A 15,938-nucleotide genomic window follows, 5' to 3' on the forward strand; every position below is an offset into this window, starting at 1 on the left:
AATGTCGGTGTACTTTACCTCCCCTCCCATCTTCACAGTGATCTTATATGTTTCACACATATGGAGGGAGCAGCACTCATATGGTCTGGAATATTGAATCATTGGTGTGAAACTGCACGTCTTTAAAACAAAAATTACGTCACTAAGAGAGCACTATGAAATCGAAGGTGCAATTTTCCCAGAAGAAAAAATATGTCTGCTGTATATAAATGGTGAAACTTCAGGAGGCTGGCACAGTGGTGCAAGGCTTCAAGCCGTCATGGAGTTCCGTACGGTGAGTGTTGAAAACCGAGACAATACAATAGAGAAACACGCATTATTAAGTTCCTCCACGTAGTCAGTCACACTTTTATTTTTAATTACATTTTATCTTCGATGAAAGTGAATTTCGTAGTTAAATCTTAGGTGTATCACGTGTGTCATTATAATAGTGCATCTTGATTAAGTTCTGTACTGGTATCTAATTTGCATACAGTGCTTAGCCAACAAATATTCATTCTTTTCATCGTCTTAACAATACATTTTCTGATTATCAAAATTTCTTTTGGTGATTCAGTGATTCCAGGACGCCTATATTCGATCCCAGAACATATGAGGATGTAGTGGACAAGATCCTTACAAGATGTAGCTTACGATTACCGCGGGACTCAAAACAATAACAATTTCCATTTTACATTAGGTGGTTCAGTGGTAGAGCGTTCATCTCTGGTGCGTAAAGTCCCTGGTTCGATCCCAGCTCGCTCCAAGGGGACTTTGTGTGGACAAACACCATGTTTGTAGGTTTTCTCGGGATTCTCCCGTTTCCTACCACTTTACTCATTGCACCATTATATTGATTTCTCATCATCACCGTCTCCTTTAAGACTAACGGGTATAACCGTGGGACGTAAAACTAAAAGTTTTTCATTTGCATTAGGAAATGGAACAATAGATTAAAACATTAACGTAAATTGCCGTTGCATCTTGCAACGTGCTGAATTCTTCCACGAGGTCAACAATCCAGTGACATGCAAGATTAATGGAAACTCTGGTAGTAAAGGTGGTATTTCAGTGCTCATTCGATATAACAAGGAAATATTTGGGGTGCACGGCGACTCAGTAGTAGAGTACTCACGTTTGGTGCAGGAGGTCCTTGGTTTGATACCAGACTATTTAAGTTTGTAATGGATAACATCGTATTTCCTTTCTCGGAGTTCTCTCGCTTCCTCAAACATTCTCATTCCACCAATGTTTTCAGAGTCATTAAGTTCAATTAATTATATGTCACGTCACAGTTTGAGTGAAGAGCATAATCATGAAACAATAAACTAGAAATTTCACGAGGCCGCAGAGGCTCAGTGATAGAGCGTTCACCTCTCGTGCGTGGGGTCCCTGGTTCGATCCCAGCTGGCACCAGTTGAGTTTTGTTTTGAACAAACACCGTGTGTGTGGGAGTTTTCTCGGGGTCCTCCCACTTTCTTCATTTCAACTTTTCATTTATTTCTCATCATCAATCTACATTAGCCTTGGTGCATAATCGTAGGACGTTACACTAAATATTTTATTTCATTTCGTTTTCATTCTATTTAGAAATTTAACTTGCACAAAAGCATTTTATTTCGTTTAATTCGTTTGACCGTAACTTTCGTAAAATTTCAGTAATAATACTGAAACATAACGCGTTATTAATTAAATTGAAAAAAAAATACTAGATATTAGAACATACTTTAGTAATAATAAATATAATAGTAATACATTATTCTGTCTAATAATTCAATCTTCCACAAGCTCTAGGTTAAGCATTGTAGATTTTTTTATAACTTCAAATAGATAAATAACTATTTTATATTTTTTTGAAAACACGTCGATTCATTCTGTTATAATTGTTACAGAGTTTCTTTTCTTTTTTTCTATCCTAAAAAAGTTCTTTAAATATTATTACCAAAAATATACTTTTTAAAAGTGAAGTTTATAGCAAATATTAATAATACAGACAATTTTTAATTCACAAGCAAAAGATCAAATCAAATTAAAATCAGACAAAGGAAATAAAACTATATAAATGGAATATGAAATATGATTCAATGTTATAAATATATCTGCAAGTTGATTCCAAAATAATACAAAGTTATTAAATAAATTTTTGTTGTTGCTTTTTTTGTTTTTTTAAACAAAACTTGTGGTTAATTTTTTTTAAAAAAATGCATTATAATCCACTCTCTTTGTATAGTTATAAATTGCTTATAGTTTAAGATTCGTGTATGACTACATTCCGAAATTTTGCAACAAAGTATAATTTTTCATAGAAAGATTTCGACTTTTAATTAATATGATAAATTATTAACTCATAAAGACTTAGCAAATGGTCTAACAACTAAGAATAGTTTGGTCTTCCTGCTGCTCTAAGTGGGCAACTAGTGGTCTCGAGCGTTCGGCTTCGGATCACAAGTTGCAATGTATCATGGGTTCGAGTGCCACCAGACAGTTTGGTGTCTTTAACAGTTTGTGAAGTTTCTGTGATCGTGCCCTGCCGTGTTGGATTAGACCTAAGTAAAATATAGAGTAAGATTGTTTGATGATCATGGAGCCTAATTTAAGAAAACAAAAGACGGTCTTTGATGCATGGGTTCACGGGTTCAATTGCTGATAGCAGAACATTGAACGCGTTATGGTGATTTGAATTCCACTTTAGTCTCACATAGTTTACTTAAGATTTTTCAGGATTTTTCTCAGCTGTCCCATCAGACGAATGTTGGAGTAGTACCCTTAAATGTAGTATCTATCCGCCTACGTTCCACAGTAAATTGTATCCGAAACTTTGTTTTATATTTAAAATTAACATATATGTTTAACAATTGCATTTTGAGAGTCTGAAATTTCCGGTTCTCTTTCCAAACACATTTGTTTTTAACCATAACTATTTCGCTTCTACTTTATGCAGTAGTTACCGCGTTAGATAACCTGGATGCTAAAAAGGGAGTTAAACTACAAATAATAACTATCAAATAAACTCTGCTGAAAACAGTAAGGAGTAAAACGCAATATTCCTTTAATCGCCAACCACAAACAAAAAAAGTAGATTTCGTTGAATAGGACGTTAGACTGGAAACCTAGCAATCTATTTTGTTTGTCTATGGCCAATTTGTTACAAAGAAACACTCGAAATTTTTTTCCTGTGAAGTGCTGCAACCCACCTTGATTAGTTGTTCTGTGGGTTAGCTAACAATCTAGGATAAAAATGTTTACGAATAAATGTGATATGAAAGCCACCGTTACATTCGTATATGTTAACGCAGCGTTTCCCAACCGGTGTGCCGCGGCACACTGGTGTGCCGCGAATGGGCCGCTGGTGTGCCGCGAAAAAATCGAAACAAATTATTAATTCTATACGAACCAAATTGCAAGACAGGGGAAAATGTATATTTATATTTCACATTACTATGAACCTCTACTATAAATCTACAATTTTAAATTTCATACTGTGTTACTTTTCTGTACATTTTTAATGTTGAAAAACGTATTTATCATTGTCATGACCATTATTACTTCTTTATTGTTGCAGACTATTTCGTAACTTGAAATTTTAACATATCATTCAATAAATTCAACAAAGCAAGCATGCATACAAATTACCTACATTTGTGTTTTAAATAGAGATGCAAAAAAGCCGGCTTTTTTGAATCGATGGTTTTTTTCACATAAAAAGCCGGCTTTTTTGGGAAAAAAACGAGAATTTTGGAAATTTTGGCTTTTTTCAACTTCATGATTTTTCTATCTAAATAGCTTTCTTATAGTATATTCTATAGTTAGGTAAGAATTCCATGACCTGAATGTGATATTTCGCTCTGAAATTCACCATCAAGATGGATGGAGCACATGTTTTACGAATTAAAGCTAACATGAAGAATGTAGTATTTGAGGGTAATTTTAGAGGCTATTTAACTTTATTTTAACTTTTGAGTTATCGACATCTTTTTTCTTCTCTAGTTTGTCATCCGTGTTTCATTTCTAAGAGCTTTTAGTACTCTAGCTTCTAGCGCAAAAGTTAAACTTGCCCATTTTTCTATTTATCCGTCAAAGCGTACGTTTTTCAATATATCCGTCAAACCGTACTTCCACATTTCTGTTATACTGTAGCTGTGAAGTGATTTAGCAATAATTTTCCGGACACAACCTTGAATACCAATTTATACAAATAATCAGTAGCGGATTTAGAAAAGTACTTTAGGAGGGCTTTTTCTGATTGTTTCGTTTCCTAAAAAGTCCTAATTTTATTTGGGAAGTGCTTGAAGTTTATGAGTACAGGCATAACTAATATTTCGTTTCGTTTATATGTTTAGCAATAATCTTCCGGATACAACTTTAAAAATCATTTTATACTGAGAATCAGTGGCGGATTTAGAAAAGTATTTTGGGAAGAGTTTCTTACTAATGTTTAGTTTTTTTAAACATTCGTAATTTTTATTTGACGGGAGCTTAAAGTTTATGAGTAAAGGCATAAATAATAGATATTTCGTTTGTTGCAGACATTCCGTAACTTTGGGGAACGGGCTTCAGTCCGAAAGACCGCCCCCTAACCTTCGCAAAACCGTCACTGCTGGTAATTAGTAATAATAACGATTTAAAAACAATAAAAAAGGAAGTCGCCCAACTCACAATACACCCACTATTTCTACATTCACAGATGGAATGAAGAAAAGCTTTGTCAGAATGGTCGAATGCTGGTTGAATCCCGGACTTCCCGATAGAAGTGCAAAAGCTAATCACTCAGTCATGTTTGTTGTGCAGTTGTATTTAGCTTAACTTAAATATATTCCGTAGTCTTTTTTTTGGGGGGGGGGAGTTCCGTAATGATATGTTGAATCCCTCTTGTTAAAAATTAAGAAAACTTGAGGATTGGGTAAACTGTGATGGTGGTTCTATAAAACTTAACTGTAGAATTTCAAGAATATACAGAACCAAAAGCTCTAGATGTGCAGCCTTTAAGTGTATCATATAAATCTAAGTATTTCTCTTATGTTTTATTTTAATTTTATTTTGTTTCAAAAAGAGGGTATGGAATATTTTGAAGTAAAAATACTACATACTATTTTGCTAGTTATTTGTGTATTCTTGAAAAAGAAGTGTTTACTTTTAGGGTTGGCTGATTTACACTAACTTTTTTTTTAATAACTGGTTTAAACCACAAAAATAAAAAGAATGAAAAATGCGAATCGTGTGAACTTCATGGTAACGTTTCCAGATATCAAACCACCTGCAATAGTCTTATTTCCCTTGCACCTTTTAATCAAGGTGTCCCATGTTCAATTCTCGGTCGAACCACAATACTTCTTTCGTGCGTAACCCAAGTAGCGGTTCGGATGTCAGTTTAAGCGAAAGTCTTCTCCTTGATAACCTCGGTATTTCGTAAAGATGTTAAGCCTAAATATACGAAACAAACCAAATTGTATATTTCTACATGCCTAAATACGTGTTATTTTATAAAGAAGCCAATATTGCTTAAATATATTGATAGAAATTGGCAAAATTTATCGATTGCCTACGTAGCTTCCAACATTAGCTTGGATTGGACTTTCAATGATATCTACGTACCGGTACTAAATTTGTAATTTAATACCTCAGTTTTAGCGTACTGATTATGGTACGTTGACCTTTAAATTTTACATGCAACAGGATTTTCCCGTTATTGTCTTACATTTCAAGTAATGACGGGATTTTCCCAATGGCTAGGGCGGGAGGTTCTCAACTTAAGAAATTTACTGACCGCACTTCTTTAAGCTTATGGGAGTTCTTCCGGCATAACCCCGCTGTTGCATAATAACATCAAGGCGAAACAAACTTAGATTTTTTGCTTTATGTATTTATATTACATATTCACAGAAATAGCCTAAGTCAAAAAAGCCTGGTTTAAACCAAAAAAGCCTGGTTTAAACATCCCCCAAAAAACGGGTTTTTGGCATATTCAAAAACAACCACGGTTCTTGCCAACTCTGCTTACTTTTGTATATAGGAGGTGAAAAAATTCTTATTATATACATTGGTTAATCCTGTGGAATTCATAATGTAAATGTGTTGAAGAAAAATTGTTTGAAATATTTTTTCGAAATTCATAGTTTATTTTCGATGTTTTATATTATTATCAGCATCAACCACTAATTAAATGATTTTTTGTGTTATAAAGAAGCGATACAAAGTCTGTTTTATCAATTTAAAGCATTATTTTGAAAAAAGCCCAAAATTTCCGAAGCAAAAAAGCAAAGCAGAAAAAACCGAGTTTTTTTCCAAAAAAGCCGGTTTTTTTCCGAGCCCTTGCATCTCTAGTTTTAAAAGTATAGGAGATTTGTTTATTTGTTCGTTATTTAGTGATCTTCCTTTTTAGTGAAAGATTAGATACAGTTTTCGAAAGAGAAAGTGTATTTTTAAAAACCCGAGTCCTATATTTCATTGCTATTGTTTTCTATTTTAAAATTAGAATGAAAAATAAGTATAATGATTTAGCACGGGGGAAAATCAGTGATCGAGCTTTCTTCTCTGTAAGAAGGAAATTAGTAATCACATTAAAATACCACGGTAATTATATATATATATATATATATATATATATATATATATATATATATATATATATATATATATATATATATATATATATATATATATATATATATATATGGGTGTGCCGCGAGAATTCAAGTTACACCTGTAGTGTGCCGCAAGTTGAAAACGGTTGGGAAACGCTGTGTTAACGGATGGACTCCAACAACAAAGATAATCGTTCCATCTACACGGTGCGCCAGTGGATCGGGCGATTTTAGATAGTTATTACGAGATAATGGTACCTCATGCAAAATAATATTGTCTAGCGCGCTTTTGTTCCACATTTCGATTATCTTTTATCTATTTGAAGATATAACATAATTACTGTAAAATTGGCGATATTTTAATTTCGCAGTGATTTGGCCTCTTAAAGTGTATTAGATTTCAAATAATCATAACTGGATTAGAATAGATACCACGAGTCCTCGTCCCATTAATTAATTCTTATGTTTTCTTTGGCCTTCTTTCGTAAACAATATCTCATAAGCATATAAATATGACTAATAACTTTGTTACCTCCATGTTTGCTGAAACTAAATAGCTACTTGGCTTAAGTAGATTAACTTCTTTACATATAGAAAACCGAATTTCACAAAATAAAAAAGAAAAAAAATCATTCTAAATTTCAGTTTGGTAGTCTCTGTTTTACTTATTAACCGTAAAATTATTTCGTACAACACGTGTTTTCGCAATTGTGGTAGTTTTGTTTAGGCATTTGTTAGTCAGATGAAGGTAGAAAGTATACGATAAGCATAAAATAACATTCTGGAAAAACTTGACAAAGTTTTCACAACGTTTGAAGAGATGTAAGCGTGGGATAATCACAACTTAAGGGCCAATATGTGTTTTCAAAGGTGCTACATAACCGTACACTAACTGACGTAAAATGCTAAACAGTTTCCTTTCTCGTTAAAAGCTGTGCTGGAAATTACTTAAGATTACAAAATTATTTTCCCATGTCTGTCAGTAGTAGTACGCTTATAACAATAGCAACAGTGGAATATAATTTGCATGCATTTAGTGCTTTACGAAGACATTTCGCGTACACGGAACAATTAGTGTGTTTCTGAAATGTCAAGTGCAGTAATTGCATTTTCTTTCGTGCTTTCGACCTTGCATTTATTTCTCAAGTTCTATCATTAACTACCACAGGACCAAGAGTAGTTATAAAAAGGGGATGATGCAAACTGTGACATAGCAGTTTTAGGCACTCAGGATAAAAAAAGAAAGAATTTAAATACTTTGGCAAGTAAATATCCTAACTATCAGGGGCAACGATTTCTTTGTAAATTTGGGGCCCATTCAGATGCATAAAGCATATATGAGGATTTAAAGTCAAATTTCATTCAAATTATGCCAAATATTCTATATTCGTAAATACAAAGAGAGGGCCCACATGAGGTTTGGGGGTCCGGGCCTCCTCACCCCACCCCCACCCCCAGGGTCGGCGCCCTTGCTAACTATACATAAAACTATATGAACTGACGCACTGACATAAAATAACGAGTACTTTCGTTTGACGTAGAAAATTAAATTTAGTATCATTGCCTTTCCAGGACTAATCCACAAGAGAACTGCCAAAAATGAATATTTTTAATTGTTAGAGGGTCTAAAGGGGGGATGAAATTACTTATGTTATTTAAATGAGCATTTTTGAGCCTCATATTTTAGGTACTTGGAATTGGAATAAAAACTTGAAATTCGGTATACTTGTACGTTTTCGTAAGTGCTACTTAAGCAAATTACTATACATATAACAAAAAATCCAAGTGTGGAGTGGTTCCATGGGGAGCTGAAAAAATCTTTCCCGTGTTATTTATATGGGACATCTTCTTCACCCAAGAATGTTTAGGCACTTCCGCTAGGATTAGAATGATGAAATTTGGCATGATAGTAGCCATATAGGACTAACCCACAGAAATATTACCAAAAGTGAATATTTTTAGCTTTTAAGGAGTTAAAAGGGGAATAAAGAAATTCCCATGTTATTTTAATGGGCATTTTCTTGCTATGCAAAATCTTATCTTTTACATAGTTGAAATAGGGAAAGAAATTTCAAATTCGGTAGAATTGTGGATTTAAGAGATGCGAAGCCGTAGGCCGAGCAAAAGTGGTGTTTTGGGGGCGCCAAAGGCTGGTTCATATTTAATAACTACACCTTAAACATAATAAAAAAAAACTTTTTAAAAAGCTGTACCTGACTTTGTAATTGAAAATCAAAACTATTTTGTAAGCTCATAATTGGTACTGTAATGGGGCAAGGGGGGAGGGCAGGACGTGCCAGAAGCAGAATTTAAGGGAGTTCGTGGTGGATCACATCAGCACTTCTGAAAGAACAGTTCATAGATCACCTTCATATCAACTAAAAGCGAGATCAAGTTAGCCTTGAGGGCGCGGTGGCTCAGTGGTAGAGCTTTCACCTCCAGTACTTGGGGTCCCTGGTTCGATCCCAGCTAGCGCCGTGTGGATTTTGTGGTGGACAAACACTGTGCTCGTGGGTTTTCTCGGGGTTCTCCCGTTTCCTCACACTTTCTTCATTCAACCATTTCAATAATCTCTCATCATCACCGTCTCCTTTAGTTTAACCGGCATAACTGTGGGACGTAAAACTTGGAGCTTTCATTTCAAAGTTAGCCTTGCTTAATAATATATGTAAAATTATTATTAGTATTAATTTTAATTTAACTTCCCGTAGTTGTGCGTTTTAGGTTTAGGGAGACGGATGGTTAATAGAGTTGAGTGCTTATGAACTCACGGGTGGAATGAGAATGTAGGATGAGACGGGAGAAATTCCACGAAAACCCTCAGACGTGATGTCGTTCATCCCAAATTTACATGGCCTGGGGTAGAACCAGGTAACCTTCACACTAGAAGTGAGCACTCAGCCACTGACAGCCGTGTCTCTCGTGTAAAAGTGCTAATTGCTACTTGGTTGGTTGATATATCATCTTTTTCAGCGCTGAGTCTGTATGAGTCAGGCCCTGCTATATTTAAATGTGACCCGAACTACTTCTCGTGTTTGTATCCGAGGCAAGACATCTACCGGGAATCGAATCCGGGATCACTGTCACAGAAAGCAAGTACAGTAACCACTCAACCACGAAGAAGCTCGGCAGTTACTGCTACAGACCATTATGCTTTCCAATTTAATGTACTTCTATGCTTTCCTTTTAATTAGAAATTTGTATAAAAATAGAGAAAAGAGAGAGGAAAAGAAAAATAATCGTATTTTCCATCTAAACATATGTGTACACAAACCACATGTCTTGACCGCGAGTATTCAAGTCAAACATACCACATTCGGTGTATCAGAGTCCCTCATGGTCTAAAAGTGGCATTTATTATTATTATTATTATTATTATTATTATTATTATTATTATTATTATTATTATTATTATTATTATTATTATTATTATTATTATTATTATTATTATTATTATTATTATTTCGATTCTCACGTATCGGTAATAGTCAACATCATAGCTAGAACTAGAACAGCTAAGAGCTAACCAAATCCAGAAATGACGTAATAGTGTCAATGTGCAGACCATACATTACTTAACTAGAATTTCTCAGGCAAGCCATAGTGCCACATGAGCTGTTACTGAGGGGTACGTTGACTCATTGGTAAAATACTTAAGTCTGTTGTGTGGGGTCCCAGGTTCGATGCCCAGAAGGTTAATTTGTTATGAACAATATCGTGTTGGGGGGTTTTCTCGGAGTTCTCCCGTTTCCTCTCACATTTTCATTCCACGAGTTCGTTCATCATCATTCACTTGCCTTAATTCGTCTCCTTTGCTTAAAGTGCATAATGGCGGAACGTTAAACTGAAGTAATTCGTTCCATTTCATTTCATTTCATGAGATGTTAGGTAAGAGATTTTCACTTTTATAATTACATTAACTGTTTCCTAGCACTGTAGTATCTTCTGTTAGAAAGAGGAGGAAATTTTCTTTAAAAAAAAACATAATAAGAAACATTAACAAACGTTGATACAGGAAAGATATCCAGAACATATTTGAAATGCTCTCAGAGTCCCGTTATAAAAAAAAAAAAAATCCCTATCAGTGTTAATAAAACATGATTGTACGTATCTCAAGTTCTGAAAACCTAAGTTAATCAATCCAGTCGTGACCTGATGATTCACACTATATATTACAGATTTGATCACTACAAAATTTTAGATAAGAAAAAAATATTGTTTCAAAATTCCAATTTAAGTGGTAGGTTTCGTCTCACAAAGCCTCGGTGCTGAACGGAGCAAATATGGTTATTACTAAACACAAATTCACTCAGAAAATGTATGTTATTAAATTATGAAATGATAATTAATTTTAAAATGATATAAGATATTGTTGCATTTACGTGGTATATGGTGATTAATTCATGGGTAAGGGGCCACGGTGGCTCAGTGGTAGAACACTTATCTCGGCACATGTGGTTCTTGGTTCGATCCTCACCCAAATAAGTTTGTGGTAGACAACATCGTGTCCGTGGTTTTCTCGGGGTGCTCCACTTTCCTTATACTTTCTCATTCCACCAATTCTTCCATCGTCATTCACTTATCTTCATCATCTTCTCCCTTAGCCTTAAAGGCATAATCGTGGGACGTTTATTTGAAAGAATTCGTTTCATTTTTTTTCAGGGGTAAGTTTGCGGATGACATTTTCTCGTGGGTAAATATTACCTGTGGATTTAATAAATATGCTGTTGATAGTTATTTAAGAAATCTCGCTTTTCAAAAAGAATAATCTTCCCCAATTTCGGATAAAATTTCCTAACATGAGTCTAAAGAGGGATAAAGAGGGAAGTACGAAAAATAAATCAGTACGTAAAGAGAGGGAGAAAGACTAAAAGAGGCAGTTGAGTCTGCCATTAATAAACCCTTATGGAAAGGCAAATGAAAGGGGAAGTGGAGCCGACAAACTAAATAAAAAAACAAATAGTCCTGTTGAAACTGTTTGAATTCTCCACTTGTGACATAAGAATCAAACAGCACATTTCATTTGCCAAGCTTTCAAATGGTTTTCTAGTTCATTCAATGAATGTATTAACTCACTCCACATACACAAAATTGTGTCAGTATATGCATATGGTTACTATGAATTGTAAATGTCGTATGGTATTCTTCTCATATATACAAATTATATGCATTAAAGAAGAATGCTTTGAATCTCAACAGGGATTTCAAGGAACTTATAATAGCCTTCCCATTGAATTTGTAGACAACCACATTCCAAGAAGAGACATATAGATACAGTTGGGCAATATGCATGCTGTGTTTCAGATAGATGTAGATTTCTGAATACATTTAGACAGAGAGAGAAAGAGAGAGAGCGAAGGGCGAGAAAGAGAGAGACAGAGATAATATGTACGTGAGATATTCCTCGATGAATTTTAAATACAATCTCGTTTTAAGCCAAGATGTCTCATTGTTTTGTTAACAAGACATCTCGCAAAGTTTAATTGTACGTGAGGATACAGTTGCTTCAACTGTTTCCTATAAAATATCGTATTTCAGTGTAAATTGCAGCGCCGTAACTTAGATTTCTTCTGGGGGGCAAGCATTAATACGCGTATTTGAGCCCCGTAGAAAAAGTTGTTTTTCTAGTTCTTGGGCCCCCTCTTTCCATCTTTCTCTTACTCTTTATGGGTCCCCCGGAGCCTGTGGGCTCTTCCGCACGGCAAGGTCTGCGGAGCCGTTAATTACGCCCCTGGATCCGTTCCATACATGGCAAATTAACTAAGGGGACAATATTAACAAATCTCAAAGCCATGAAAATAAATATTATTTCTAGGGCCCCTAATAGTAGACATTTTTTACTGAAATGGGCCCACGACTCATTTTTGTTTTATTTATCTTTGGTGTGTTGTTTTGTTTATGTAATATAGTGAGCCTGTTTGATGCTTCATTAATAATTTAATGTTCGTATCGTATGTGAAGTACGAAAATTTTGTCTTGAAGTGGGCCCTCCTAGAACGGCCAGGAGTTTCCCTGGGGACAGTTGCCCCCTACCCTCCACAAGTTACGACCCTGGTAAATTGACTTTCCTTTCTGGATAGTAGTGTACAGTAAGCACCAAAAGTGGCTACCTACAACAATTTATAAGTAGGGTATGTTACTGTTAACAGAAGACAGAGCACAATAGACACTATCTGTTACTTACCAGTGGATATTTTCATATGCAGTACACAAATAAATCCTCTATTCTAGCAGAGCATCGTTTCACAGTGTGAAACTAAGACTTTCAAACTATACGAAGAGAATACTCAAATTAGAAGTAGTACATGGTTAACTACTGCTTGCAATACAAATGAAAATGAAATGAAAAATCTCAGTTTAACATCTCACGCTTACACTCTTTAAGCTAATGGAGTGATGGTTAGAGCCAATGAATGATGATGAAAGATTTGGAGGTGTAGGATTTCGATATCTGGGCTTTCAGCATGTAAGGCCATTTAGCCCCTCACGTTTGAGGGATGACGTCCCTCGGCGAGCACACTATCCCAGGAAAGGGTAGAAAGAAAGGATTGGCGAAGGATGGAAACGGCCTGGGACCTATAAGTTAGGTACCACCCCGGCACTTTCCTGATGTGAATGAGGAAAACCTAGAAAAACATCATTCAGGGTGGCTGGCCTGAAAAAGCGTTTTACACTTTTTGGACTGAGTGCCGCAACCGGGAACCGAACGCGGGACCGCTCGCACCGAAGGCAAGAGCGTTAACGACTACGCTACGCGGGGCCACGATGGAAGAATTGGTGGAATGAGAAGGTAGAAAGAAACGAGAGTACACTGAGAAAACCCACGGACACGATGTTGTCTACCACAAACTTTCTTTACAGGGGATTGAACCAGGAACCCCACGTACCAGAGATAAGCACTTTAGAATAAGAAAGAGAAACTGATTAGGACAAGAGCTGAGAAGAAACTAATCACATAGAGAATGATATAAACAGGGCAACCTATAAGCGAAAACCTCTCTCTCTTTTTTTAAAGGCTTTCTTTATTCAATAGTTACTTTTTCAAGTTTAAAATTCCGGACAACGATAAAAAATAATCATAACTTAGATAGAAATTAAATTGAACAAGCATTCAATAGGAAAAGAGAACTGTTAACATCAAGAAATGTGTCGTTGGACGTTCGTAAATGATTTATTAAGACCCTGGTATGTAGCGTGGCGATTTACGGATCAGAGACGTGGACATTGAGAAAATGCTGGAAGCATTTGAAATGTGGTGTTGGTGCAGAATGTTGCGCATATCATGGACCGAAAGGAAAAGGAATGAAGACGTACTAAAGGAAGCTAATGAAGGAAGACAGATCATGAAGATAATAGCAAAAAAAAAAGAAAAAAAAGAAAAAAAAAGAAAGAAAGAAACAGCATGCTTGGTCATTTTATTCAGCACTCTGATTGGATCACCGTGCTGATAGAGGGAAAGGTAGAAGGAAACCAGAAAGAGGAAGAACAAAGATAGAAGCAGTTACGAAGAAGAGACCCTATCAAAGTATAAAACAGCTCTCCCAAGGGAGAGAGAGGTTTCGAAATTTCCACGTTGCCCACCAACCTATGGTTGAAGTGAACAAGACGAAGAAGATAGAAATTAAATTGAACAAAGCTAGATTTTAAAAAAAATGGTTTAGATTTTACGACTATCTAAAAGCAGTTTAGTGACAAGAATCAAGTTTAATCTATTGATAAGTCAGAAATTTAGGGACTTTTGAATTGTTACTTGCCACTTTTCATAAAAACGAAGCTGGAAAGTAGTGATGATCGTTGGCTATGCTTGGCATTAGGGCACCCTCACAGAAAATCTATCTGGAGACCTATGAAATTTATGGGAGTCGCGGATAAAAGATACGATGGTAGCAAAATCAAGGGGCGAGAGAAATAGGCTACAGTGGATGGATTATTTTAAAACTATCTGCTCGTTTGTGAGACACAAAATTGCAAGAACTACTCAGTGGATTACCATTAATTTTGACCACGATGTAGAGGTTAAAAGGTTGGTAATTCATTTCGTTGATGGAGATGTTACAATTAGTTGATCCCAAGATATGGAAAATCAAAAGAGGTTCCCCATGTATTTCTATTGGAGTAATTATAGATATGATGCTTATTTTGATAGTGGTTGCAGTGCTCTTGAGATTAGCGAGTTAGTATAATGCTCAGGGTGCAAAATACCAATTTGTGCGTGGAATATACCAATAGTATGAAACTAAGTAACTTTCTACTCGAAATATGTTAAAATTTAAATATTTTGTATTTTTAAATATTCAGGAAATTCGTGTTATTGTTCAGTTCAAAAACTTTTGTCGTCGGAATTCTGTTAAAGAATTTGAAGCTTAAATTATATAAAACGATAATCATGTCTGTTGTGCTGTATGCTTACTCTGACGGATGAATCTAGACTGAAAGCATTTGAGAATAAAATTCTGACACAAATATTCAGACCCAAGAGAAACGGAAATGGGGAACGGCGGAAACTTCATAACGAGGAACTGCATAATTTATACCGTTTACCACACATTGTTAGGGTCATCAAGTTTAAGAGGCTCTGGTGGGCAAGTCATGAAGCTAGAATCGAAGAAAGTAGAAACGGTTTAACTGGAAGTACAATCGGTAAACGACCATTATGAAGATCTAAGCGCAGATGGGAGGACAATATTAAGATGGATCTCGTAGAAATAGGAATACAAAGTAGAAACTGGAGCCGGTTGGCTAAGGATAAAAGTTAGTGGAGAGCTTTGGTGAACGCGGCATTGAACCTCCGGGTTTCATAGATCACAGAGTTAGATAGTGAGTTAAATATTAATTTATTTTACTTTTGATTTTGACTTCCACTTGTGTAGCTCAAGAAACCAAATTTCTTTACATTCCTGGTCGGGACACTCGGTCGAAAAGTGTAAAAAACCCTTTTCAGGCCAGTCATCCTGAATGATGTTTTCCTGGTTTTTTTCCTTATTCACACCAGACAATGCCGGAATGGTACCTAAATTTTGGTCCCAGACCGCTTCCTTACTTCCCTTTCCCCGGATAGTGTTCTCGCCGATAGACGTCATCCCTAAAGAGTAACGGGCTAGCATGGCCATAGATGCCGAGAGCCCAGAAATCTAAATCCTAAATCCTAAACCAAGCTTCTTTACGTGGTATACAGTGTGACTCTGCTTGTTTATTTTCTTTTATTGCATTCTTCTATTCAATACAAGATTCCAACCATAACATTTTATGAGCCTTTCTGGTAACTTTTTAATCAAAGATCCACAAAAGAGATTTTTCTTCTTCTTAAAGGCTTGTTTCACTTCTATCCGTGACTTCGTTTCAGGTTCACACTTGATGTCTTCACTCTCAGCAATCTAA

At 35.6% G+C, this 15,938-nt stretch overlaps 1 protein-coding gene across 2 annotated transcripts in view; it reads left to right on the forward strand.

The window, feature by feature from the left end:
• The first annotated feature begins 248 nt into the window (after window positions 1-248).
• The window catches only part of LOC145660675 (uncharacterized), a 46,580-nt gene continuing 30,890 nt past the window's right edge, over window positions 249-15,938 (forward strand). For both annotated transcript variants that reach the window (XM_081726010.1, XM_081726011.1), the window contains exon 1: window positions 249-274. In XM_081726010.1, coding sequence (XP_081582136.1) covers window positions 260-274 — 15 coding nt within the window. In that variant the 5' untranslated portion in view covers window positions 249-259. The remainder of the gene's footprint in view (window positions 275-15,938) is intronic.

The sequence above is a fragment of the Thermobia domestica genome, chromosome 9 (genome assembly GCF_964235325.1).
Source record: "Thermobia domestica chromosome 9, izTheDome1.hap1.1, whole genome shotgun sequence".
Classification (NCBI taxonomy): Eukaryota; Metazoa; Arthropoda; class Insecta; order Zygentoma; family Lepismatidae; genus Thermobia; species Thermobia domestica.